Source organism: Callorhinus ursinus, unplaced genomic scaffold, assembly GCF_003265705.2.
Source record: "Callorhinus ursinus isolate GAN/ISIS: 27379988/994484 unplaced genomic scaffold, GSC_fseal_2.0 scaffold72, whole genome shotgun sequence".
NCBI lineage: Eukaryota > Metazoa > Chordata > Mammalia > Carnivora > Otariidae > Callorhinus > Callorhinus ursinus.
Window position 1 is genome coordinate 4,059,616 of NW_027397134.1, and position 26,738 is coordinate 4,086,353.

At 59.8% G+C, this 26,738-nt stretch overlaps 2 protein-coding genes across 5 annotated transcripts in view; one reads left to right on the top strand and one right to left on the bottom strand.

Annotated features, from left to right (window-relative positions):
* The first annotated feature begins 7,506 nt into the window (after positions 1–7,506).
* Positions 7,507–16,172, top strand: CABP7 (calcium binding protein 7). The gene is made up of 5 exons (XM_025858134.2): positions 7,507–7,882; positions 14,227–14,370; positions 15,232–15,344; positions 15,659–15,812; positions 16,042–16,172. Exons 1-5 carry the CDS (start codon positions 7,774–7,776, stop codon positions 16,167–16,169), a joined length of 648 nt encoding a protein of 215 aa, XP_025713919.1. The 5' UTR covers positions 7,507–7,773; the 3' UTR covers positions 16,170–16,172.
* A 1,346-nt stretch (positions 16,173–17,518) lies between these two features.
* ZMAT5 (zinc finger matrin-type 5) overlaps positions 17,519–26,738 on the bottom strand; it is a 28,458-nt gene continuing 19,238 nt past the window's right edge. For 3 of the 4 annotated variants that reach the window (XM_073886880.1, XM_073886881.1, XM_073886882.1), the window contains 4 exons: positions 25,995–26,075; positions 23,532–23,643; positions 18,845–18,973; positions 17,519–17,937 (listed from right to left, as the gene is read on the bottom strand). In XM_073886880.1, the coding sequence (XP_073742981.1) occupies positions 17,808–17,937; positions 18,845–18,973; positions 23,532–23,643; positions 25,995–26,075 (452 nt within the window). In that variant the 3' untranslated portion in view covers positions 17,519–17,807. The remainder of the gene's footprint in view (positions 17,938–18,844; positions 18,974–23,531; positions 23,644–25,994; positions 26,076–26,738) is intronic. The other variant, XM_025858135.2, reaches the window with a different exon arrangement.

Sequence of the window (26,738 nt, forward strand, 5' to 3'; positions counted from 1 at the left end):
CCCACATGAGCCCAGGGGACATGCATATGAGGATACGGGGAAGGACTGGGCTTGTGGGAACCCCTCCACCCTGTTCTATGGGGAGCTGAGTGTGAGTTTTTGGGTCTTTTTGTGGAGTGGTCTCCAAGGCCTCCTCCTCCTGACATGTTGGGACTCTAGGTCTGGGAGGGGCGCAAGTCCCCCACACTGGGACTGCACTCACTCAGTTGCCCCAGGGGCCCTGCTGGGAAGGAGCAGTAGATGAGTAGGAGGTCCCAGTGGAGACCCAGCCCCAGCCTGGGGAGGGGCCCTGCCTGATGCTCCCTGCTCCTGGCCCCACATGGCCCCCCAGTTCACCCTGGCCCCCCACAGCTCCTCTAATTACACAGCCATAAAGCACAAATCTCTAACGATCCAATTAGTAACGCCATTACTGCTCTGTCCAGGATTAAAATTACCAATTAAACTGCTGTCGATTTTATCATCACTTAGGCTCGACACGAGCAGGGCACTGTGGGCCGCAGAGGCCCATTAGTGGGCCTTTGGATTGGGGGCTGGCTGGGGCCGGGGCAGGAGGCTTAGTTCAGCCTTGGAGGACAGAGACTCAAGAAAGTCTTCCATCCACCACCCCTGGCATTCTGGGACCCTGCCCCACCCCATCTCTCAACATCAGGGACTCCAAAGGATCATAGCCTGGTTCCCTCTAGAACTAGTGATGGCCAGGGCAAAATGGGCTCCCACAAGGTGTTCATCTGAAAGCCTGGCCCCCACTCCCCTTGCCCCTTCTCTGCTACCATAGAGCCCTCTCCTTGGCCCACAGGCTTACTCCATGGCCCACTGTGGGGGGGGGGCGCCACTCTGATAAACTGCTCAGAGGTATTATCTCCCAGATGACATGCATGGGCCCCTTTTGGGGGCCCCGAGTGCCTTGTCTCAGAACAAGGGAGATCTTGGAGGACAAAGAGCCCAGGGAATAGGCAAGTGTTGGCTTTGCCCTAGAGAGCGGGGTGTGAGCTTCCCATTCTTGGAGGTGTGCAAACACATGGCAACAGGTGGAGACAGCAGCTCACACATGGGGAAGGGTAAGCCTTGGGCTAGATCACCGAAACCAGGTAAATAACTTGGTCCTTCTGAGAAAGAATTGGAGATGTCAGGGTCTGAGAATCCCCAGAGGGTTTAGTCCTCTGCTCTCCACATTTTGCCCTGGAGGTGCTTCCACAGAATGAGAAGGCCAGGGGCCAGGGGAGGGGGTAGGGGTGGGGTCCTGGCAACCAGAGAGAGAGGCAGGCACGGACCTGAAAACTCAGTCCAAGGGGGTGTGCCTAAGGCTGCCAGTCTGCAGCATCTCAAGGACCCCTCTGCAACACTGATGGAACAGTGATGCTGAGCCCGGGGCCCTGGGCTCAGCACCTTCCGTGCCTTCCTCTGTCCATGCTCGTCCTCAGACACAAACACACCAAGACCAAGACTCCAAGTTCCAGTGACTTGCCTGAGGTCACACAGTTCTTCACACAAAGGCCCAGAGGGGACGAGGGACAGGAATCTCTGTCATTTCCTGGATGGGACATCCCCAAGTTCCTCTCACCCCTGCTCAGGCTGTTTCCCCCTCCAGGCCTTCTTCCCCTGGAGCAGTGGCTCTAACCATGGCTATACCTTAGAAGCTCCCGGGGAGCATTTTCCAAATACCCTTGCCCAGAGGACATGCTCCGGCCCTCTGGAGGGGGCAGGGTATGCCAGGTGAGGCCGCAGAGCCCACCCACAGGGTCTGCACATCTCAGCACCTGTGTAGCTGCTTGTTCAAAGGGAAATTTACACACAGCTCTTTATGTCACACAGAGAGATGCAGAGAGGAGGGGGCAGGCCCGTGGGGGATTGCAGCGTCCCAGCCTCACCCTGCTCCGGAGGCGGCACAACCTTGCAAGGAGAGGTAACTTCCCCCACCCACCCCCATGATGCCAGGGCCAGCCGGAGACGGGGCCTCTTCTGGGCGAAGCAGCCGCCCTGGGCAGGTCAGTCGAGTGTCTCATCAGAGGCAACAGACTGAGGCAGGGATCTGGGAGCCCAGAGCAATTAGGAGCTGGCTCGCGCCTTGTCTCCTGCCGGCTGCCACGGCTGTCACTCAGGAAGTAGGGCTGGAGCAGGGGCTGGGCTAGAGGCGCCCACGATCCCACTCCCAGCCAGCAGCCTAGCCATACCCTGTGCATAGACTTCCACTTCCCAGAAGGGGAGACAAAGGCCCAAAGGGGACGAGGGACAGGAATCTCTGTCATTTCCTGGATGGGACATCCCCAAGTTCCTCTCACCCCTGCTCAGGCTGTTTCCCCCTCCAGGCCTTCTTCCCCTGGAGCAGTGGCTCTAACCATGGCTATACCTTAGAAGCTCCCGGGGAGCATTTTCCAAATACCCTTGCCCAGGCCCAAGCCCAGCCCAGTGGGAGCTGACTCTCTGGGGTAGGGGGCGCCTGGGTGAGTGCACGTGCGCGTCTCTCCTGGGCTAGGTTTTTGCACTTATAGACAGCAAACCCTGCCCTGAGGACTAGAAGCTTCTCTACTTGTGTGGCCATGCCTCTCTCTGCCTTCTAGACCACTCCTGGGCTCAGGAGAGTCTGGAGGCCAGAGAAAGAGGCTCTAAAGGTCCAGCCTTTCTGCAACAGGTCGCAGCACTGTGTGTGCCAGGGACAGAGGCACCAGGTACTGTCACCTTCTTCACTTCATCAGATCTCAGCAACCCTAGTTGTGTGGTGGCTGCATCAACCCCATTTCATGGGGGAGAAAACTGAGGCAGAACTGTCATACTCAGGACATAGAACTGGTAACAGCAGTTAGGATTCATCCCAGCCACACCGGACTCTTGAGTCCAGTGCTCTTTTTTTCCATCACCAAGTTTCTTCTCATGGAGCAACAAATTCAAGGACCTGTCCCCTTTGCTCTGTGTCCTTCTGGTGGGCTCTGTCTCCTGCTCTGTCGTGTCTACCCCTGTCACCTACGGGAGCTGGACATCTGAAGGCTTAGACGGGGTGCCCATGGCAGGGCGGGATCAGAGCCGACAGGGGCCTCTAGATTCCGGCCCACACACCCTCCCAGCTGGGTCGGCCTCTGCAAGTCTATAAATTCCATTATTCATCAAGTGACTGTGTGAGTTTGCCTAGACGATGAATATTTTATTCACCTCCAGACACTGTCCCTAGAGGGTTCTTGGAACAATATTGTTCCCTAGCCAAGGAGCAGAGGCCAGAGCCTCTGCCCTCCCTGGACACCCCCTTTCCCTCAGCAGCCCCCTGCGTCCCCCAGCAGGCCCCCCCAGCTTGGACAGGGCTGTGGTTAGCGGTTCTGGATTGACCTTGAGCTTGGCACTTGCCCTCCCTCCACTTTGATATCCTCTTCTGGACAGTGGGCTCATTTATTGCCTTGTCAGCCTCTCCATCCCTCCACAACTGCACCCTGTGTGGCTGGGCCCAAGGCTGTGCCAGGAGCTCTCCCTGGTGCTGAATGTGGGTGGCACGAGAATGCCGGCCTTGGAGGAGGGGTTTCCAGCCTGCAAGGGCGTGGCAAGCCTGCTAGTTTTGAGAGGAGAGGGCCCCAGTCTCTGGGAGGGAGGCACCCAGCCTCTGGACAGGGTGGTCTCCATTCCTCTCCCCTTCCTCCCTGCCACTTGGTGGATTCTCCCTGGGTCACAGGTGGCTCACCTCTCCCAGTGTCTCTAGCACCGAGTCAAAGACGAGTGGGCAAAGTCTGTGGAGACCCCTCTCCGGAGGGGCCCACGAGTTGAGTCTCCCGACGGCACCCCAGGGGGTGTAGTGTGATGGCAGCAGCACCTTCCCCAGATGGGGGAGCGACAGACATAATTCACACCCTGCAATCACGCCATCTGCTCCCCGGTGACGTACAGAAGAGAGGACTGGGCTGCAATGCCGAAGGGCTGGTGGGTTGGTGGGTGATCTTTCATTCATTCATTCTCTCACTCATTCATCCAGCAGAAGTTCATCCAGCCCCTGCCAATTTCCCAAGCTCAGCCCAGCCCTATGCCAGGCGGCAGATCTGGGGCATACAGATTCAGAGCCCGCCCTCCAGGGCTAAGGGTGGTCCTCTCACACTTCTGAGTTTTGCTTACCCTGGTTTTTCCTCCCGGAGTTCCCTTGACTCATAGTAAGAACTATCATGTCCAGCGCACTGAACACTTCACATGCAGGATCTAAGCATTCATTTTGGGAGCTAGATCTGTTCCTATTTAACAGGTGAGTAAGCCGAGGTTCAGAGAGGTGAGTGTACCACCCAAAGGCATATGCCCAGCTCTAGGTTCTCCCTGCAGAGCTCTTGGCACTGCCTCACCCACCCCACGTCCGAGACTTTTCAAGCTGGTTTCATGACCTTCCTCTATAAAAGCTGCCTGCACCCCCCGCCCTTCACCAGACAGTGAGCTGCCACCTCAACCGTGCTGCTCAGCCTTCTGATGCTTGTTCTGTGAGTCCCAGGTACAAGCAGCTCCCTCTCATCCTCTGACTCCTGGCCTGACTTGCTTGTAGGACCTAGCACCCAGGGGCTGCCCCGTGACCTGAGGTGCACAGTGCTGGAGGGCTGAGGAGGTCTATGATGGTTCCCGGAGGAGGCAGCATTCCTCTGAGCCTGGAAGGATGAGATCAGAATGGCCCAGAGTCTGGCTCCTGAAGCCCCCGCCCCCCATCCCAACCCAGCTCCTGCCTTGGGCTCGAACCTCAGCCCTGCCTTACAGTGATACATGACCCAACCTGGTCCCTAAGCAGGGGTGCCCTCAACCACGAATGGAGGCAAGGACAAACTGCTTTCAGAAGTTCGGGGAATGCCGTTCGGTTACATGCACAGCCCAAGTAACCATGGGCAGATCAAGAAGGGGGAACAGGTGAGGCTGGTGACACGTGGAAGTCCCCTAGGCCCACAGTCAGCTCTGTGGGTCATGGCTTTGCATCAGGGGAGAGACAGGGACTGGCCTGAGTCTCCAGAGGCAGGGGTGTCAGGGATGGCCCAAGCAGTGGGGTGTACTGTGACCTTGGGGCTATAAACCCCATCAGGTCCTGTCCGTCTGGCCCGGTGGGAGCCTGTCCCAGGGAGCAGCCTGGTCCCAAGATGTAGAATCTGACCCCTTGGCCACAGACTGGAGGGAGGCCTGTGTCTCCACGGACACTCATGCCCTCCCTCAGCACAGACCCTCAGGGCCTGGCTGTGTGGAGTAGGCCCATTTACTTGATTTTAGCTTAAATTACCCATGGACTGTTTCTGCCTTGTCCTTTGAAAATTCTCCACCGCCCAGGCTGGGAGCTACAGAGGATATAGAAGGAGCTGCCCCTCTGTCAGGCGAGCGGCAACACACTCTGTAGCAGCCTCTCTAGACGCCACTGGGAGCCCGGTTTCCCATCAGACCCTTAGCAAGCTCCAGCCCAGCCTCCCTTGGCGAAGGGGTCCTGATTTAGAACTGGTTGGCCTGGGCTGGTGCAGCCTGGTCACTCAGTAGACAGCGAAAGAGAGCTGCTGTAGCTCAAGCTCTCAATCAATACACAGCGGCTATAATTATTATTAATTCATATTCCTTGGGGGAATTTTCATGCTAATAGGAAACTCCCAAGAGATACAGGGATACACTGCTGGGCACCTCTCCCACTTTACATCCCTCCATCCTCACCACTGCCTGGGATGTGGCATTGCCCTCACTTCACGAGGGGGAAACCAAGGCCCCAGGAGGTTAGGGGAGGCGACTAAAGTCCTATGGCAGCAAGGAGGTGGTAGATGTGGGAGCCCCAGGTCTGCCTGGCTCCAAGTTCTGGGTCCTTTCCTCCCCACTCCTCTGCGGCACCAGAAGACCCGAAGGAGCTCAAAACACTCCACTCTGATGGTACATCGTCAGACCAGGAGACAGGTGGATGAGGAGCGCTTTGGGGTAGGGCTTTTCGGGGGCCTCTCTCACCCCTGGCCCTTGGTTCTAATGGGCACCCAGCTGATCCCTAGAGGCTGGGGAGACAAATAGCTGGGGTCTTTCCTGGCTTCTCTGCAGGTTGTGGATGCTGCTGGGATGCCCCTCCCGAGCCATGCCTGAGAAGCACTGGGGCCCAGGCCTGGCCCAGCCGAGCTCGGCCAGGGCTGGAGTTCTCCCTGAGCCCCCTCTCCCCAGGCCCCAAGATCGGGCTGTGATTAATCAAAGACAAAAGCAGAAACAAACAGAAAAACTGTAATCAGCTTGGGAAGGGCAGGGCCGGGCAGGGCCGTGGCAATCAGCTTTCCCGCTGGGGCTGTTGGCTAATTGAAGGTGGTTCGGGTAGGGCCTCCAGGGACAGGTCTAGCAGCTGGGGCCATGGAGAGGCCAGGGGGTCAACCCCTCCCCCCATATATATGCACACACATCTGTGCACCCATGCCCATGCCACTCCTAGCCCATGGGCCTGCACACCGTCCCCCGCCCACCCATGGGCTCCTGCCCAGAAGCTCCTGCCCTCCCCTCCCCTGCCAGCTCACAACCTTGGCACACACAGGTTCCCATACACACTCCCAACATGCATCCATCTGCGTGTGGACTCAAAAACACATGACACACCCTCCTGGGTAACAGATATATGCACACACATGCTGCTCCCACAAACACCAGCCCCCTCACTCTGATGTGCACACATGCCTTGGGGCCTGGGTGAGCCTCGCACACACATTAGGTCTAACCAGCCATGTGAACTGGCAGGCTCTCACACCAGTCTCTACAGGCACCCAGCCACCTCTCTGTTCTTCAGTGCCCTGAGTTGGGGGTGGGGAGAGGCATGAGACGGACCCTTGGCAGCTCCCCAGGCAGAGTGGTGGGGGCTTGGAAAGGAGCCAGGACTGGGGTTCTACTGTGGGGGGCAAGGTCAGCTGCCAGGTCTCAGCCACGGGCAGGGGAGCCTGCCCCAGATTTGTCCCAAGCTCCTGCCTGCCGCCGGCGCCTCATGACCTTGGTCAACGCCCTTCTTTCTCAGCCTCAGTTTCCCCACCTTGGAGCCCCTCCTGGCACCAATACTGTAAGATTCTCCTCCAGGACCCAGGCGCCTGGGGCCCATCTCACCTCGCTGCCAGGTCTCTGGTCCTCAGTTCCCTGCTCTGTTCGTGCGGGGGGTGGGGGCGGGCCAAGGGGCAGGAAGGAAGGGCCCCACCCCCACCTTGGTCCCGGTGGCTGCGGACTTGGGGCGAGAAACAAGTGATTCTCCGCTGGGGGAAAGGGGAACCTGGGGCGAAGGGGAGAAGGAGCCCGGGGCGGGCTAGGGGCGACCGCGCAGGGGTTGGCGGCGGGAAGGGGCGGGGGGGGGGGGGGGGAGGGGCAGGGGGGGGGGGGGGGCGGGCGGACGGGGGAGGCGGGGAGCGCAGCCAGCGCGGCACAGAGCGAACGAGCGAGCGAGCGAGCAGGGGAGGCGGCGAGAGCCGGAGCGGCGGGCCGGGCGGCCGCGCCGGCGAGCGAACTAGCGGGCGGCGAGCAGCGCCGAGCGCGCGGAGCACCGAGGAGCGGGCGCTGCGGGCGCAGCGCGCGGCGGCCGGAGCGGAGAGGCCCGAGCGGCGCCGCCCCCGCCGCCCCTGCGGGTCCCCGGCCGGCAGCCCGACGAGGGAGGGGGGGGCGGCATGGACCGGCGGCCCGGGGCGCGGGGGCGCTAGGGCCCCAGAGGGGCGCCCCCCGTCTCGCCACCGCTGCTGCCGCCGGGCCGCCCTCCGCAGCCGCGCGCCCTGCCCGCTCCAGCCGCCCCCGGGGCCGCCGCCGGCCCATGAGCCCCGACCTCAAAGTTTGCGGCGGGCGGGCGGGCGCGGAGCCTCCAAGATGCCGTTCCACCCGGTGACGGCGGCGTTGATGTACCGGGGCATCTACACCGTGCCCAACCTGCTGTCGGAGCAGCGCCCCGTGGACATCCCTGAGGACGAACTGGAGGGTGAGTGCCCCGCCGGGACCCCTGCCGCCGGCCCTCCTACCTGTGCGCCCAGGTGAAGCGCGGACTAGGGGCGCAGGGGGCGGGGGGGGGGGGCCGTCCGCAGGTGCCGGCTGCCAGGTGGGCGCTCCAGAAAGCAGCTACGCGGGGAGTCAGGACTAACTCGCACCTCTGGGTGCCGCGGTGGGGGTAGCCAAGGCGGAGGGGCGGCCCAGCCCCTGCCCGCATGGTCCCCCGCGCTGCGGAAACTTGCCGAGCCCCGCAGCGGGGTCACGGGGCCGCTCAGTCCGCGGTGACGGTGCGGCAAGGCGGCGGTCTGGGTGGGGGTCCGAGCTGCGCCCCCCGCGCGGGCCCGGCCGGAGCACCCGCATCCTGATCCCCTCCGCGGCGCCCGCCCGCGGCTCTGCGCTCGAATTGACATTCCGCTCGTGTTGCTTTTTTAAAATCCAATCTGCTCGGGCAGCCGGAGAAGGGGAGAGGGCGACTGCCCTGCTCTTGCCGCCTGCGGGGCTGTCCCCAGTCCCTCCTGCGGCCTTAGCCCCTTCCCCACAGCCCTGCGGGGACCCCCAGCTCAGAGCGCTGGGAGGGCCGCCCAGGAGGTAGTGGCGACAACAAGTGGCCAGATTGGGCGGTTTGGTCGCGATAACCAAGCCTGGAAGGGAAAGGCAGAGGCTGGGACCCAAATCTGTTTCCCCTGGAGTCCCTCTGCCGCTCAGCATGAATGGGGACCTTAGGCAAGGGGCTAGACGAGATCAGAGCAGAGGTCAGGGTCTGGGGTCCCTGGACCAAAGATTCTGCGGAGCAGTGAGACCCCTGGGGCCTACAAGCTCTTTTCCTCCTGGGCTGGGGTCAGGTTCTCGGGCCTTCCATCCCCCACACCTCCTAGGGCCCCATTTGGAGTGGAGTGGGGGTTCTGGGCTGATAGGAGTCTTGGACCCCTGGGATCTACTTATCTGCTGTTGGGTGAGCAGCTGAGATTGCCCAGAGGCTGGGCCTCTCTTCAATTATCTTGGGTCCGAGGGTCTCTGAGATCTGGGCTCATCAGGCTTAGGGGGCTGCAGCTGAGACACCAGTGCAATCAGGGATGATGATGATGGGAGTACAGGGGAAGGCATGGTGAGAGGTCTTCCCTCATCCCCAAGCCCTGGAGAAGGTAGATCTTGGTGAAGTCAGACTGGGTGAGGGGAAGATCAAGAGGGAGAAAGTAGCTACCCCGCCCCCTCAACACACACCCTGCACCATAGACTATGAACCACCTGCTCCTCTCAAGTCCCCTGAAAGCCCCCAGAGGCTGGCAGAGCCAAGAAGACAGGGTCTGGTGTCTGATGCAGGCAGAACAGAGAGATGAGTGCTGCTACTGGATCTCTGGCCTTGAACCTCAAAGCCCAAGTGTCTGCCCTGTCTGTCCAGGGCCTGGGAAAAGGAGGAGGTACACGAAGACCAAGAGGGCAGGGGATGGGGCATGGGCCATCTCTTCCCCACCATTTTCTCCTCCTGCCCTGGGCCACCCTGAACTGAACCTCCTGCCAGTATCTCCCTCCATGGGCCCCGCTCTTTCCCTTCCTTCTGGCCACTTGGACAGGGGACAGCATTGTCCCCCCAAAACCCATGCAGCTTCCACCTCATTCCCTACCCTTGCTTCCAGCACCCCACCATGACGCTGGCAGCCCTGCTATGGGCCTGGCTGGGTCTCTCCTCTCTTGAAAACCCAGCCCTGGGGTGCAGACCCTGAGAAGCTGAGAAGAGGCTGGGACGCAGGGGTGAGCGGGCACAGGGAGGGCAGTGCAGGGGTGAGGAGGCCGCAGGCTCCCCTCGGGCCGCCTGGCGGACACACTGGCAGGAACCCAGCAGCGTTAGTCACCAGCCACACCAAACGCATTCCCTGCTTCTCTCCTGTCCCCTTCTCCTGGGCCCTGAGGAGCAGAGGGACCCTGGCACAGGGGGCATCTGAAGGGTAGAGCCCTCCTTGGGGTGACCAGGTGGGGGTCGTGGAGCAAGCAGTTGCCTGGGTGACCCCAGCCTATCTCCTAGCCTGTGGGCAGCTGTAGATGAGGGCAAGAATTCCTCCACAGCTGACCCCCTTCTTGCCTGTAGGCACTCTAAAGCCTTCCTGGGGGACCAAGTCTCTGCAGGCCCTGGTGGTCCTTGAGTGCCGGGGCTGGATGGAGAAGGTGATGCCCCCTGCCCACTGCTCTGCATTCATGCTCCTGCCCCAGGGCAGTCTGGGTAAGATCCAGGCCCTTTGCTGAGAGGACACCCACCGGTGGGGGATCCACATGTGCAGAGAAGAGGAAGCCCGGCAGCTTGGGATGAGATGCTGCAGACATTATGTGCCTGCCACAGAAATGGGTTAGGTTAATCTAGGGTCAGGTTAATCTGAGGGGGAAAGGGACCAGTAAGGGAGGTGGAGAGCACAGGGTGTTGATGAGGGCTTCCCAGCCAGGCAGCACTGGGTTCCAATCTCTACATCCTCCGCTCACAGAGTGACCTTGGACAATCACTTGCCTTTCTTGCCTCGGGTGTCTCCATCTGTAGAAGGGGCTTGGCATTGCCCCTCCCCAGGGCTGCTGGTGACAGAGGATGCAATGGAGGCGCTCATCGAGGGGACTGGCACGCAGAGGGAGCTTGCGGACCCAGATGCTGCAGCAGGGGAGGCTCAGGAGGGGGTTCTTGCAGGAGTCAGAGCCTGGAGTGTGGGGAGATTGGTGAAGCTCTTGAGTTAGGGACCCAGGATGTGCAGGGGTGGGGCGGGCCAGGAGGGCAGCCTCCGCGAAAGGCTGGGTAGAAGAGTCCTTGAAGGTCTGGCAAAGGCACCTGGGGACCTGTGGCCCCGGGGAGCCATGGGTGGCGGTTCGCAGGGTAGATGTGGCCAGGCAAAGCTAGCCTGGAGCCTGTCTGACTCCGGAGGAGAAGCACAAACAGGCTTTCCAGCTTCTCCCCGTATCCCGCCCTCCCTCACCCCTGCCACGACACACACACCCAGCAAAGCCCCCCAGGGTCTGCAGGAGCACAAAGTCTGGCCCCAAGGTCATCAACAGGCTGGGAGCACCTGAGGGTAGGAGTGCGGTGGCTGCAAGCCCTAGCCCAGCCCTTTTTGGCCAGAGAGAAGAGGAAGGAGACAGACAGACGGACCGGCAGACAGCCACCAGGGCAGGGTTCTGGGGTTGGCACTTGGCCTGCTCAGTCAGACAGTGGAGCCCGCACTGAGAGTGACCAAATAGGGCATTCAGAGTATGGGGGGGTTGGAGAGTCCCCTGTCGTGCCCCTTTCCCTGCAAGCCCAGCAGCCGCCTCTGCGCAGACCAGAAACTCAGGGCCGCCAAATTGGTGGGGCGTGGGGCCAATGCCGCGGAGAATGGCAACTGCTGCAGAGGACAGACGCTGCCCCCTCCTTCACAAGTGACCTCCAGCATGTGCACCCCGTCTCTGGACTCCAGCTTCCTGATGGAGTGTTGATGCCCCTTGAGGCCTGTTGGGCTGCCTCAGGGTCTGTCACCTGCCCACATAATCCAAGATTCACCTGCCCTCCACTGTCTCCCGTCCAGCCTGGTGCGTCCAGCTCAAGGCTTCCAGAAGAGGATGAGGGGCTCCAGCTGAAGCAGCCATGGGCTCTGGAGGCCACACCCAGCCCCTGCCAGGGTGGGAGGGACAGCCTGGACCCCAGCTCCTTGCAGGGGAGGGGGCCGGCATCCACTGCAGTCCCATTGTGGGTCGAGGGTTTTGCCATCCCAACTCGAGATTTCCCAGTGGGCCTCTACAGAGGAGGAAACGGAGGGACCCAGAAAGATGGGGTATTGACCCTGTGTTACTCCTTCCAAAACCAGCCCCTCACCCAGAAATCTGGGGATGGTACTCTCAACCCTGCCCTCAGCTTGATTCCCCTCTTCTGTGGGTGGCCCATAGGGTGGGTTAGGGTGGGGTCCTTGGGGGGTTGGAGAGGGGTCAAGTAGCATCCTCAACCTCCCCTCATGCTTCTCGCCTACTTGGGGAGTGGAAAGCAAACGCTTTCTCTTACTAGGATTGTTTGTAAACTAGAAGTAAATAGACTCGGAATGGTGGCCTCACACCAAGTGGTGCATGAACTTTGCTCAGCTCTTTCCTCTGTGTGCTCCAGAAGGGTAGGCTCCCCAAATCAGTCATTCATTCATTTAATCACTAGTTCGGCAGATGTTTATGCTTGACAGACAGCACTGTTCCAGGTCACGGGGCCCCAGCAGTGGCCCCTGGCCTCATGGCACTCATAGTTCATTCACAGTCCAGTGTGGTCAGTGCAAGGGCAGAGCAGGGCGTGTGGGGCCCAGAAGAAGACCAGAGTCAGCTGGGGGGCAGGGAGGACTCCAGGGAGGTGATGCTGTCTATGCTGAGAACCTGAGAGGCATCAAAGTTTGCCATGGTGAGCGGAAGAACTTCCAGGCGAAAGGAGCCCTGTGTTCAAAGGCCTGGACATGGAGCACTCCTGGTGCTCACCAGGGCTAACAGGGCCCCTCGGGCTGGAGTTCAGGACACCTGAGGTGGGCAGAGCCTGGGGCTGGGTCAGGAGGGCAACAGTGCTGGCCAGAAACCTAAGTGTGTGTGGTGGCAAGAGTGGCAGACGGCGTGCCTGGTTGCATGGTTGGTGCCTTAATCTCTACCTAGAGACTCCAAAGCCACAGGACCCCGTTAGCCGCCTCCATGACTGCCGGGCCCCCACTCATATACCTCTGGTGGTGGGGAGCTTACCACCTTGTCAGTGGTCCGGGAGAATGCTAGGTGGGAGTTGGCCTGGAGTTCCAAGTCTAAGGTTTATAGAAACCCCTGGGCCTGGTCCAGATCTCCCATTCCACCTGCTTTCTGGCCTCGGGGACCCTGGTTAGACCAGATTCTCAGGCCCAACCTAGCATGGGTAGAGAAAGTCCAGAGTCAGAGGGTCTGGGGGCCCAAGCCACTCGGCTGCAGCCCACTGTCTCTGTTTTGACCTATGTGTCATCTGGTCTAACATCTGGGCCTTGGGTGCAGACACCAGCTAGGAAGAGCCTGATGAAATTTGGGCCCTTGACGCAAGCTACCTTGCCATGGCCCCTAGTCTGTGATGGGGCCAGTGGGATCAGGGAATAACCCCATGGCACAGGATTCCACAGTTTTAGGGGTTCACAGCCCCTTAAGGCCAGGCCTGGGCCAGCCAGATTCCTGCTCTCACCAGAAATAGCCTTGACCCCAAACTGACCCTGGGCTGGCTGTTTTGCCTGTCCATGCCTCAGTTTCCAGGCATGCAGTCTGGAGCATTTTCATCTGTCTCGGCTTCCAAATACACCCACACTCACACTCAGGGGGAGGATTCTGCCTGCTGAAGTCCCAGCCAGGGGGACAGCTTAGGCAAAGGCCAAGAGGCTGGCAGGTGAGTAAGGATGCTGGAGCAGAGAGGGTGTGAGTGGAGTGAGGCTCCTGTCTCGGCCAAAGGAAAATGCTCTTCAGGGCTCTTCCTGGGCTGAGTGAGCATACAGGGACAACAGGTAGAGCGAAGTTGAGTGGGGAGAGGTTAGGACCTCTCAACAGCTCCTGGACATGTTTGGTAAAACCCTTGTCGTACCCGCATCACTACTGGGCATTCTTCTGTGGGTGGGACTGAGTCTGGCCCGAGGTCACTCGCTGCTTCCAGCCCAGTGCCTTGCTCTCCACCCGTCACCCAGGTCCTCAGGCCTCCGTCTCCCCTTCTGTAAAATGCAGGGGACAATCTCCACATCTGAACAGGCCTGGGCTTGCTGGGGCCCCTCCATCCAGCCTTCCGCCTTCCCCCAAACTTGGACTGGGGAGGCAGTCTCTGCACGGAGCTGTGGGCCCGTTAGCCCTGAGCCGGAGCTGGCGGCTGCCTCATGGGGTCCCATTAAGGAGTGCTGGCTGGAGTTTCCAAGCCGAGCCCAGGCGAGGAAGCATGTGATGGGGATGGGGGGGCAGGGGATGGCAGGAGTAAGGGGTGGACAGGGAAGCCTTCGGTAGCTCAGAGGCCGCCGCTGCCAGGCCCCGGGAGCCGACACAGTGGGACTCATGCTTACCCACCACACGGGGTCGTCGTGAGCACGCCCTGAGAGGCTGTGGGAGCCTGGCTCAGAGGAGACCCCCGAGGGTGATCTGGGCCATGCTTCGGGCGTGGGTGTACCTTTGCTGCCTGGCTTGGCCGGCCCTGAGCTCCCGGAAGGCAGCGCTAGGGTGGACACTTGGGCCACCTGCCACGTGTCTCTGACCAGACCTGCAGGCTCCATAGTGGATTCTCAATGCTGGGCTCAAGCTGCAGGTTTGGGATCCTGGGAGCCTAGGGAGGGGGGTGCTGGGGACAGAGGCGAGGTCCCAACCTGCTCTGCTGCCCCCCCACAGAGATCCGTGAGGCCTTCAAAGTCTTTGACCGCGATGGCAATGGCTTCATTTCCAAGCAGGAGCTGGGTGCGGCCATGCGCTCCCTGGGCTACATGCCCAATGAGGTGGAGCTAGAAGTTATCATCCAGCGGCTGGACATGGATGGTGAGCACCAACCCCTGCCTCAGTTTCCTCACCCCTCACCTGGGCCTCTGAGGTTGAGCCCACCCTCCAGGCACCCCCAAGCCCATGGCAGTAGGCAGTCGGGTCTGGCCCCATTTCTCAGCCTGGAGAATAGAGGCTAGAGTGTGACGGCCCCAGCCACACCCACACATGGAGGTTAGAGGCTCTACCTCTCTTGCTCTGCATCATTCTGAGCAACAGTTTTTTAAAGATTTTATTTTTAAGTCATCTCTTCCCCCAACGTGGAGCTCAAACTTACAACCTCGAGATCAGGAGTTGCCTGTTCTACCGACTGAGCCAGCCAGGCACCTCTCGAGCAATTTTTAAAGCACAGAAAAGTAGGAAGGATGTACTAAATACCCCAGGTCCCCTCACCCCCAAACAAAAAATCATTTAGTCGTATTTGCCACCTGGTAACTTATTAAGGAAAACTTAGTAAAAAAGACCAGTAATGTCCAGTCAGTCCCCTCTTCCCATTGCCCCACCCCCCACCCCGGGGCCTCCAACCCTGCCTCCTTCTCACCCAGAGGGCAGGTAGCCGTCTGGGCAGATTGTGCCCTGAACTTCATTTCCTGTGTGGTGAGGATGTCGGGCCCCACACCTGCTGGGAAGCCACGTTTCTCGGTAAAATGTGAGGCTCTCCCACGTGCTCGGGCTCACCTGCTGCACTCCATCTCCACTTTGCCAGGTGGGGCCTCATTATATTTGGTGGTTTTCATCCCTGAACCTAACTCAAGGCTCGGAGAAGGTGGGACCTGCCCAAGGTACCACAGTGGCCCAAGGTGGCCCGGGACTCAGCCCAGTTGTAGGCTGGCCCACTGATTGGACCTGTGCCTACCCTAGGCGATGGCCAAGTGGACTTTGAGGAGTTTGTGACCCTCCTGGGACCCAAGCTTTCCACCTCGGGGATCCCAGAGAAGTTCCACGGCACTGACTTTGACACTGTCTTCTGGAAGGTATGTACTGGCAGGTTGGGACTTAGGGTTGTGTGCCCCGTGGAGGGCTGCGTGGGGCCTGTGAATGGCCAGGGCCACACTGTAAAGGGGGATGACTATCCCAGGTGTCTGTTCCCTGGATGTCTTATCTCCCAGAGGGCCAGGGGCCCCCTGGGGGAGGCTGGTATGGTCAAGGACTCAAGGAATGGAGCCAGTGGTTTCCAGTCCTCCAGAATCTGGAGGCGTGTCCCTGGGCACGTGTGGCTGCGGGGTGCTGGGTGGTAGCCGTGGGGGTGGCAAGTGGCCAGAGCACTGTGTCTCCTCCCCTCCCCAAGTGTGACATGCAGAAGCTGACTGTGGACGAGCTGAAGCGGCTGCTGTATGACACCTTCTGTGAGCACCTGTCCATGAAGGACATCGAGAACATCATCATGACGGAGGAGGAAAGCCACCTGGGCACCGCCGAGGAGTGCCCCGTGGACGTGGAGAGTGAGTGACCGGCCCCCGCTCCCCCCATGGGCAGGCCAACGGCTGGGGCAGGGGGAGGAGGAACCAGGGTCTGCAGGGGACGGCTGGGGGCCTCCTTGCCCGCCCCACGCCTTGTGTCCCCGCGTGTCCCGAGGGACGAGCCCACGTGCGGAAGTGCAGGCGGCTCTTGATTCCATGCTTCGCTGTCCCCGTCTGTCTCTCTCTGGTGCTCCCTGGCGGGCGGCCACAGCCTGCTCCAACCAGCAGATCCGCCAGACGTGCGTGCGCAAGAGCCTGATCTGCGCCTTCGCCATCGCCTTCATCATCAGCGTCATGCTCATCGCAGCCAACCAGGTGCTGCGCAGCGGCATGAAGTAGGCACACACGGTGCGTGGGGCCCTCTCCACGTCCCCCACCACCCGCAGTCCTCTCCCGCACTCGGCTCCCGGGGCCACTGCCGCGTGTCCTTCGATGCCGGGACGTCTGGCAACCCCACCCTACCTGCCCCTGCGGGCCCTTGCATGGGGCCGAGGCCCGGCTGCGGAGGGCCTGGCGGGGGCTCTGAGGACAGCCCCCGGCCCCGCCTGCACCCTGCCCACCCTGGCCTGTATGTAGCACTAACTCTTCCCTCCCACTGTCCAGAGGCTCCTGGGAAATTTAGGAGGCATTTGTACAGGGTCCAGTAGCGGATGTGGTCACTTAGGCGGGAAGGAGGCACCCTGTGCCCAGGGCCACACAGCCAACCTGACCCTGGTCCCTGAGATTTGCCCAGGGCTGTGTGCAGGGTGGAGATGGGGGCAGGAGGCTTCCTCCTGGAGAGGGGGTGAGGCTGGGGTCTCCCGGGCGCTATTCGCTGGGCAAGCCTGAGGAGGCCCCTGGCCCTCTGTGGGTCCCTTTCTCTGACCCTCCTTAGACTCAAGCCCAGCCTTCCTCTATGCACCCACTGGGGCCGGAGAATTTGCCCATTTCACAGTTGAGGAGCCTGAGGCTCAGAGGGCCTCCGGATTCAGTACCCCCTTCAACAGGGATTTTTAGGAAGGGCAAAAGCTCACAGCAGATGGGGCATCTGAGGTGGCCCTGCAGTCTCTGTGCCCTTTGAGCCCCCCGGTCGAGGACCACACTGGCCACCACCCAGCACAGAATCTAGAACTGGAGTGCAGTGAGGAGGGAAGCAGACCAGGGGCCTGGAGCCTCCACATCGCCTGAGCAGCCTGTGTGATCTCCCCATCAGTCCGGGGGGCTCCTCCCGGGCACAAGCCTTGGGAGGGGCCCTGTGTCATGCTGGGCCGAGGGGCTGGTGTAGCCCCGCACTGCCGGTGCCAGGAAGCTCAGCCAGGCCGCTCCCCCAAGTCCAGGGCCTGTCTTCCCGGGGCCCCCAACTTCTCTATACTGTCCAGGCCAGAGACACAGCTCCCACCGTGCTCCCGTTGTGCCATCTCTCGTTCGGGCACCAGCTCGGCTTGGGCAGATGCGGGGACTGGGACAGCAGACTGAGTCCTCGAGCTCCTCTCCCAGGTCTGGAGCCCCCTTTCACCGGGGTGACCATCCCAGCCACACTGGTGCACCCTCTGCCCAGCCGTGCTGAGCCTCTGCCGGCCCTAGTGGGAGGAGGGCAACAGCACTCCTCACCCAGCAGAGGGCCTCATGTCAACGCCAGTCCCGCCCGTCCTCTGACCAGGGGCGGAGGCGTGAAGCTGAGGGCGCCGGGCGAGCAGGAAGCCAGACCATCACGGTGACAGACTTTCTTTATAAACATCCAGAAGGAAGTTTTCTCACCCGTCTTCTCAGGATGTCCCATGAGAGCGGGAGGGAGGAGCTGCCTGGAGTAGAGCTCAGATCAGGGCTGTACCTGGTAGGGCGACTCTGGGGCCTCTGTCCAGCCAGTCTGAGCCGATGGCTTCAGAGGCTCTACGGGAGGCAGCAGGCGAGGGCCTCAGCATCCCCAGTAGGAGCCCTTATCTTTATTGTGACTGACACGAAGGCTGCCCAGATGGGGGTCAGGTGGGGATGAGGGGCTCAGCCCCACTGGACACTGGGCTGCAGGGGCCACCCCCCGGGTGGGGGTGCCCGCAGGGATGGAGGCAGCTCCTGGACTGGTGGCCAGCCTATGGGGTACTGGAAGATGGTGGTTCTCATGGGTTCAGCCCTAGAGAGAAGGAGAAAGAGAATTAGAATGGGGCCCAGCACAGGCCCAGGCTGGGGCACCTCCCCCCCCAGCTCCCCCTCTCCCCACCGCCCCAGCTACGGGAAAGGTCAGCTGCTCGCATGACCTTTCTGGAAGGCAGAGCCTCAAAAACATGCAGACCCTTTGAGCCAGCAACCTCACCTCTAGGAAGGAGCCCAAGTGAAATAGCAGGGTTGTGGGCAGAGACTGAGCTACAAGAAGCAGAAATAACCTGTGTCCACCTGTGGGGGGCTGATTAAATACATATGCACGTCCACAGCAGAGAATGCTATGCAGCCTGCATAAAAGTAAAGGCAGACTTGTATGCACTGATAAGGAAAGGTGTCATGATGTACTGTGTGAGTAGAGAGAAAAAGCAGCTTATAAAATAATGTATATAGCATGATACTATTTTTGTTTAAAGATATATAACATATATAAATGCATAAAAAAAAACCCTGGAAGACACAGCAAAATGTTAACAGTGGTTCTATCTGCGTGGTGTAGTTATGGGTGATTTTTTTACTTCTTTATACTTTTCAAGAAAAGTTTTACAGGCATGCAAGCCTTGGAAATCAGAAAAAAAATATTGTCTAAAATTTTTTTAAAAGCCTCATTTCTCATGCTACTCACTCTCCTTCCCCTGGAGGTCCAACCCCCCTGGAGCTGCCACCCTGGGAACCCAGGGCCTATTTGGAGCATCCACCCTGGGTGCCCAGCCAGGGGCCACCCTGTCCTCAGGGAGCCAACTGAGGTGCAGAGGCAGTGCTCCCCGCCCCCCTGCCCCCCAGCTGCTCCATATTCCAATGCTTCTGGACTTAATCCCCACTCAGTCCCCTGCTGCAGGGCTGCGTTGCCCCTCACAGGCTATGGAGCACTTTGAACTCACCCGAGAGCTCGCATCTCCCCTGTGGGACTGGAGCTCTCACATGGAAGAGACCAGGGGGTAGGGGTGATGTCCATCTGTCCCCCAGGAGCCAGAGCCAGGCCTGGCGCAGGGAGGCCACTCAGTGAATGTCTGCTGGCGACAAGTAGCAACACTGAGTACTCTTACTGACTAGGCACTGCTGTGGGCCAGGCATCAAGGTCCAGAGAAACGTCAAGCATCTTCATGTGAACCCCATTTTATAGATGAGGCAACTGAGGTGCACAGAGTCAGTCATATGCCCAAGTGACAGAGTCTGGGACTGGGGATTAGGGGCTAACAGGCAATGTATACGTGGGCTCCAGACATTGCCCCCCAATCCACAGGCCTAGCTTTTAGTGGAGGTGATACCCTGGCAGCTCCAGGCAGGCTGGGATCCAGTGGCCAGCCCTCTGCCGAGAGGTAAAGTCCTGGGCCCTCTGAAAGGTTTGGAGAGGCCTCAGGCCTCCGAGGTGGAGGTGGTGGCTGGGGTCAGGAGCCCTGGGAGTTTGCCTCGCTGCCGCCCCCCAGCCTGCTCCTCCTGGGGCCTGACCTGCTGGGGACAGCCCACTCGAGGGCTTCAGGCGGCCTCCTGTTACAAGAGGCCAGGGCAACCCCCTGCCTAGCTGCTTGCCATCTGCTGGAGAGTGCACAAAGTAAGCTCCCAACGTGATCTATGGCACTGGGGAGACTTCATCAACTCCACCAGCCGCAGAGAAGGGTGGGAGTGGGGGAGGCCCCACAGTTGCTGGAAGGGAGAGCCCCAGACGCCAGCCAGCCCCGGGCTTCCCGCAGGGTTAAGGTGACCACAATTCTCTGCAGAGAGAGGGTGTGATCCTGGTGAGACCCTTCCCGTGAGCCTCAGACCCTTCTCTAGAAGATGGAGCAGATTCCTCGGCAGCTGAGGCCTCCCCCCAGGATAAGGGTACCCCCTCCACGGGCTCAGACACGGACATATTCCCCAGGCCCCTGAGCTCATGAAGCACATCCCTCCCGCCTGCGCAGAGCACACGGGGACACTGAGGTGCACAAGACCGCTCCGTGGCCTCCCCTGTGGCCTGTTGCCCACCGCCCCCGGTGCAAGGACAGGAGCTGCTCTCTTTTGCATTTCCCCAGCCGTGGTTCTGATCCGAAGAAAAGAGTCCTAGGGAAGCGCCTGGGCTGGAACAGTAGCGCCAGTCCAGAGAGGGGTGCAAAAGGGGAGATTAAGGGGGATAAAGTCACAATCTGAAGAGCCAACAATGGAAAACAGGGACAAGCACTGGCCTTGCCGGGGGATTAGTCTGTGTGTCTGAGCTCTTGCCCCTGTCTGCTCTGGGCAGATCCCTCAGGGTCAGTCGGCCGAGGAGGATGGCACAGTGTGCCAGGCTGGGGCCTCACAGGGCCTCCATTTCCCCCCTCTATAAGGAGGGTTGGCCTGGTTCACCTCGAAGGCGCGGCTCAGCCCTTGGGGTTGGAGCCCTCGGGTCTGGGTGGCCCCAGGTGGACTGGGCAGCCATCTGCCCCCTGTACCTCAGGGGAGGAAACAGACACCCATAGAAGAGCAGCCACCACACTGGTCCCCACAACGGGTCCACAGCACCAACACCTAGGGAATAGTCTTCCAGGCCAGGGACCCTGCTCCCCCAAGTGCTCCCATGCAGTCAACATGGCCCGAGCCCGCGCCAAGCCCGAGTGACAACAATGTGAGCTCAGCGCCGTGAGGGGGGGCGTCCGAGCTAAAGCTTGAAGAATGAGTCTGCCTTTGCCGGGCAGAGGTGGGGAGGCGGTTCCCGGCAGACAAAGTAGTATATACGTGGTGCACAGAAATCAGAAATGGCACCACATCCAAGAAGCCGCGAGAGTCCAGTGGGACTAACAGAAGCCAGATGGGAGAGGTGAGAAGGGGACCGCACGGGCTGGGGAGGTGGCAGGGCAGTTCTCTGGGGTCTGTCGAGCTGGGCTGCAGGGCCCAGAGTCCCTGGGGTAGAGGAAGCCCAGAAGGGTTGATGCAGGGGTCGGGGCCGGGCCAAGGCCAGGGAGTATTTTAGAAGCTGGCTGGGGCTGTTCTGTGGGGGAGGGCCAGGAGGAGCAGAGGGGAAGTGGGAGGCCAGGAGGGGCTGCTGTGGCCGTGGGGGAAACCGGGTGGGTAAAGGGCACAGAGGGAACGGTCTCTGCAGGGCTGCCTCCAGGGTAAGAGACTCAGGGAATTGGACAAAGCAGCCCGGGGGCTTGAATGCACCTCCCCTGACCCAGCAGTGGTGCGGCCACAGGTGGAGGGGCGGAGCCCATCACCCATGGGCTGCAGGATAAAGGGGTTATTTTTCATGAGACCAGCCTATAGGAGAGGGCTGAGGAAGACCGAAGCAGTGATGGTGAAAGTAATAATAAATGGTCACCTGCCTTCCAACAGCCTTTTTCTCAAGGCCGGACAGGCCTGCTCTGCCCCAAGAGCAATCCGTTCTGGCTGAGCCCTCAGGAGGCGGGTGGAAGGTACACAGGTGCAGGGGACAAGTGGTCATCCAGAAGGGGTCAGCCTGGGTGACCAGGAGGTGAGGAGCACAAGGGTAGGGTTGAGACTCCCCAGAGCCTCGGGTGGTCCCCAGGTGCAGGCTGTAGCCCTGAAACAGCTACTCCATCCCAGCAGCTTGCTGCTGCCTCGACCACTCCAGACCTTCAGGTGGATGGGGCCCTTGGAGACAGAGTGGCCTAGGGTCTAGACCAAGCAGGGGTGTAAGCGCTCTCTCAAGCGACAGCTCAGGGCTGCTGAAGATAGCAGGTGTGTGACCAGGACAGTCACAATCTCCTGGAGGGGTTGAGATTCCTCAGCCACAAACCAGGGGCACCAATCCCCTTAAATGCCCAGGGCCAAGGGCCAGGCGCACCACAGCACCAAACACACCCGATTACCAGGGGCTCACCACCGTCTACCTGAGATCTGGGCCTGCCATCCAGCCTCAGTTTCTCCACCTCATCCCCCAGTCCTCTGAGTCTCATGGTCACAAGCGTCATGCACTGGATGGCACTGGGACACATCTGTCCCTAGGTGGGGACTTCTGGTCACCCATCTCTACCCACTCCTGCACTCAAGCCAGTCCAGGCACTGGGTCTCCCTGAGCCCTTGTGAAAAGCTCAGGAGGTGCCCAGGCTTTTGGTGCTCAGTCCCAACAGAGGAACCACCAAGTCAGAGCAGGGAGGTGAGCGGGGAGCACAGCCAAGACTCATGGGTGCCCAGGTCCAAGCAGTGGGAGAGTGGGGAAGACCCTAGAGCTCTCTGGGCGCCTCCAACCAGCCCCAGCCCTCTGACACACCAGCTGATGGGGTCTGGGACATGGATCCTGGGACAAGTCCCAAAGGGGCACTCCCCTGACCAAAATCACAACCAGCTCAGACAGGACCAGAAGGGACAGACATCACACTCCAACATCTATGTCTGTACTGTATTGTTTTAAGGTGAGGGGACAAAAACAACACAGATTTTTTAAAAAAGCTAAAAAACAACCAAAAGTTGAGGTGCCTGGGTAGCTCAGTCGGTTAAGTGTCTGTCTCTTGATTTTGGCTCAGGTCATGATCTCAGGGTTGTGAGATCGAGCCCCACATCGGGCTCCATGGTGGGCGCGGACCCTGCTTAAGATTCTCTCTCCCTCTCCCTCTGTCCCACCCCACCACACTCGCAACTCATGCTCTCTCTCCCTCTCTCTCTCAAACAAAACAAAACAAACCCAACAACAACTAAAAGTTAATTTTAAAATAGTTTAACAAAAAGCTCTCTTCATGGGGGCACAGAGAAGGGAAGTTTAGCTCCCACCTCCTGGCAGAGCTCAGAGGCAAGGCCTCACCCCCAACTGTCCAACCAGGCTCCCTCGGGCCAGGCCAGCCTGTTGTCACATGAGACTGCACCACAGAGATAATCGGGTCTGAAGCCCCATTGCAAGACAGGCAAAGTGAGGCAGCCCAGTGCAGGCAGCTTTACAAAGTCACAGGATGCTCATAAGCACATCCGGTAGCTCCTTTCCTCCCCTCTCCCTCCTTCAACACCTGGCGGAAGAGCACAGGAGCCCTGGGACAGCACGCAGTACACACCTGAGGGTCCCTGACCCAGGGTGCTCCACCCACTTCTGAGCATATTGAGCGCCAGGCCCCGGCAGCAGCTGGGGCGACCTGCTGGGGAGTGAACTTGTCACATCTCTGAGCAATCCCAGCTCTGCCTCTTAGCCGTGTGCCCTTGGGCAAGTCACACCCTCCTGTGAGCCTTACCCCCCCTTCTGCAGGGTCGGGGTAACCATGCCTATCTGGCAGGGCCTGAGAGGAGACAGTGCAGTGACTGGCACACTGGGGCCTCAGGAACCACAATCAGGCCCCTCCCTCTGGCAATGGACTTGGTGATGTCCAGTCGAGTTGGCTTGGCCACCTGTCTCCCCTTCAGCCAGGACAGATGCCAATTAAGGGAGGAGCCACTAAGGCAGGAGGATGAGGCTCAGGAATAAGAACTTTTAAATGAGTGCCCCTTAGCCTCTGGCCAGGGCCTGGGGACCCAAGAGTCCCAATGTGGCTCCTCCCTCGAGGAGCTCTGTGGGGGCGTCCATGTCGGGTCCCTGGGCCAGGGCGGTTCATGGAGACTACTTGGTGAGGGCAGGCTGGCTAGGGTACTGTCCTAGAGGGCACAGGAGATGGGGACTCATGGGGCCTGTACCTGCTGCTTGGAGCTGAGCTCAGCCGCTTGGCTCTCTTTTCCAACCAGTCTTCCAGATGGCCCTCAGGGAGCTCGACGACATCTAGTGGCCACTCCCTGGCCCGCCTCTCCTCTGTGGAGACAGGGAAACAGAGGCAAGTGAGGGATACATTCACCCTTGCCTGGACCCCACCCTCCCACAAAGCTGCCAGAACCTTCCTGGGCATGAGAGCACAAGCTGGGAGGCCAGGAGCAGAGCCTCTGAGCAGTCCCTACCACACTGCTACCTTCCTAGGCCTGACCCTCTGGGCCTCACTTTGCTTCCTCATTAAGTGGAGATAAAACACTGGCTGCCTCCCAAGCTTTTTGCAGTTGGACACAGGATAAGGCATGTAGAGAGCGTGGTCCTCAGCAGGGGCCCAAACCTGGGGGCAGAGAGGCAATGTGGGCTGTAGAGCAGGGTTTGGATCTTCACTTGGCCACTTGCCAGGTCTCTCTGACCCTGGGCAGGGGAAGGAGCCAGGCCCCGGCAGCAGCTGGGCTGACCTGCTGGGGGTCGGCTTTCCTGGTTTTCCTTCCCTTCCCTTCCCTTCCCTTCCCTTCCCTTCTCTCTCCCTCCCTTCCTTCCTCCCTCCCTCCCTCCCTCCCTTCCTTTTTAAATTTTATTTATTTGCCAGAAAGAGAGAGAGAGCACAAGCGGGGGAGCAGCAGGGAGAGGGAGAAGCAGGCTCCCTGCTGAGCAGAGAGATCAGCACGGGGCTGAATCCCAGGACCCCGAGATCACAACCCGAGATGAAGGCAGACACCCAATCAACGGAGCCACCCAGGCGCCCCATCCTGGTTTTTCATTTCATAAACTGTCCTGTAAGAATCTTTGCTCACTTAAAAGTGAGCCAACAGTTCAAACAAGCTGGGTGTGAGAGGGGTCAGAGTCTCCGGGAGGACTTGGGATAGGGCCTGGAGCTAGAGGAAAACAATCATACTTGGGAACCAACGAGGGGGCCAGGGCTTGGGCTTAGCACTGCATACATTTCATCCCACTTCACCTTTACAAGCAGTAAGGTTCAACGCATCAGGACACTGCCTCCAAGAGGTTTTGCCATGTGCCAAGGTCACAGGGGATGTGGCAGAGCCAGGACTATCAGAGCTGCCACCGGGGCGGGGGGGGCACATCTCTGCTTCCAGCCCCCTCAGGCTTCTCCCATCCCTGTCTCCACCAGGCACCGTCTCCAGCTGCAGGCCCACTGGCCTAGGCTCTCCCTGCCATGGGCCAACTGTTCCCCGAGAGCCCACAGCCAGTGAAGAGCTGGAGAAGCCACCACTGCCAGGATTCGCTGGCGAGGCCTGTGGGGCCTCACTTCTGCCCTGGGAGAGCTCCTGGAAACCCTGTGTCTGTGCCAGGGCTGCGGCCGCACTGCCATTGGCTCCCCAGAGCAGGGCATGGCCTGAGGTTATGACGGGTCAGAGGGGGGTGAGGCCCACTGGGGGACGAGGGCAAAGGCCACGCTGCCCCGGACACTCACTGGCGGCCCCGAGGCCACCCGGACAGAGTGAAGAGTGGGCAACAGCCCCCTGGGAGGCGAGAATCGGCCTCTCACCTGCTGGGGGGTTCATGTGAGGCCCTTCCCCCCTAGGCTAGCTGGAGTTTCTCCATCTGTTCCATGAGGGGTTTCATGAGAAGACTGACTAAGACCATCAAAGTGGAAATGTCCTGTTCTCTAACTGGAGAAATGGGAAGTGAACTTCCCACAAGCAGACATGGCAGTTTCCAGGGGAAGCTAGCCTGGTTCTTCCTTGGAGTTACTAGGCCTGAGAGTTCTGAGGGCAGGGAAGGTTCATCCCGTTGCCCAAAGAATGCAGCAGGGGGTCTGCTTGGTGCCGAGTAAGGGCTCGAGACGGATGTTGCCTGATGGATGAAAGGAGGAAGGCTATGCCTGAATGAGCACCCAGCAGGGCACAGATGAGGCTGAGGCACACCCTTAAGGGCTCCTGGACAGAAAAGCCCCACATGTCACTTTAAACCCCACAGAGAGCACAGATGGGGGCTCCCCTGTTCATTCTCCACTCATGCCTGCAGTGGTTTGGAGGCATTCCTGACACCCCCCCCATCACCTGGGGCAGCCCTCAGCTTATCTCCACAAGGTGGCCACAAAAGAGGAGGAGGGGGACACCTGGGTGGCTCAGTCGGTTAAATGTCTGTCTTTGGCTCAGGTCATGATCCCAGGGTCCTGGGATCGAGCCCCGCATCGGGCTCCTTGTTCAGCGGGGAACCTGCTTCTCCCTCTGCCTGCCGCCTCCCCTGCTCATGCTTGCCCCCGCCCCCGGCAAATAAATAAAATCTTTGAAAAAAAAAAAAAAATATTTAAAAAAAAAAAAAAAAGAGGAGGAGGTGGAGAGGCACAGGGCAGCTTTGCAGTCCTCATATCTGGCATCCCCCCAGCAGCCCGCTTCACACCCCAACCCAGGGTCCCCGCCAAAACACACCCTCCACCTGGATGCTTAGCTCCTGGAGGTCTCTCTCTGACATGTGGGAAAATCTGCAGTTGGAGCCGAAGTCACACTGGCCTGCAATAGAAGGCAGAGAAGACAGAGTCACTCACTGCTTGGAAGAGCTCCCACCATGCGCTGAGGGGCGCCCTGATGGGGGTGCAAGGCTTTAGAGTCCACAGAGTAACAACCCCACCCCCAAAGAAAAACTTGGAATCTCTCTGGCCCCATCCACACAAGTAGCCAGAGCAACCTGTCTGGTCCATTCTGCGCCGTTCACGACCCTGGGTAGCAAATCCTGAAGACTTCCGTGATTGGGGTGCATAGGTCTCCTGTAGGCTTGTCTATTGTCACCATTCCCCTGGTCCCAGCCCCTGTTCCCCAGCCTCAAGAAACCACAGGGGCGTCCCTGAAAGGGTCATGCTTCCTTTCTCCAATCCAGGCCGTTGCACCTGCTGTGCCCTCTGCCTGGTGCCCACCTGCCCATTTGGCTTGCATGAGCCGCTGGACTGCTCCCCAGAAAGGTTTCAATGGTAGCTTCCTCAAGAAGGCACCAAAGCCTGGGGTAGCTTTCTGAATCTCAACCGGGGAGACCAAACTGTGTCTCAAAATAGCGGGAGACTGAAGGTATCCAAAGCCAGCAGAACCTACCAGTGGTGTTTTCACATCTAAGTGAAGTCTGTCGGGGAAGCCCCTGACCTGCAGGCCTGGTGACTATTCTAGGGGCAGCGCCGGCTCCTG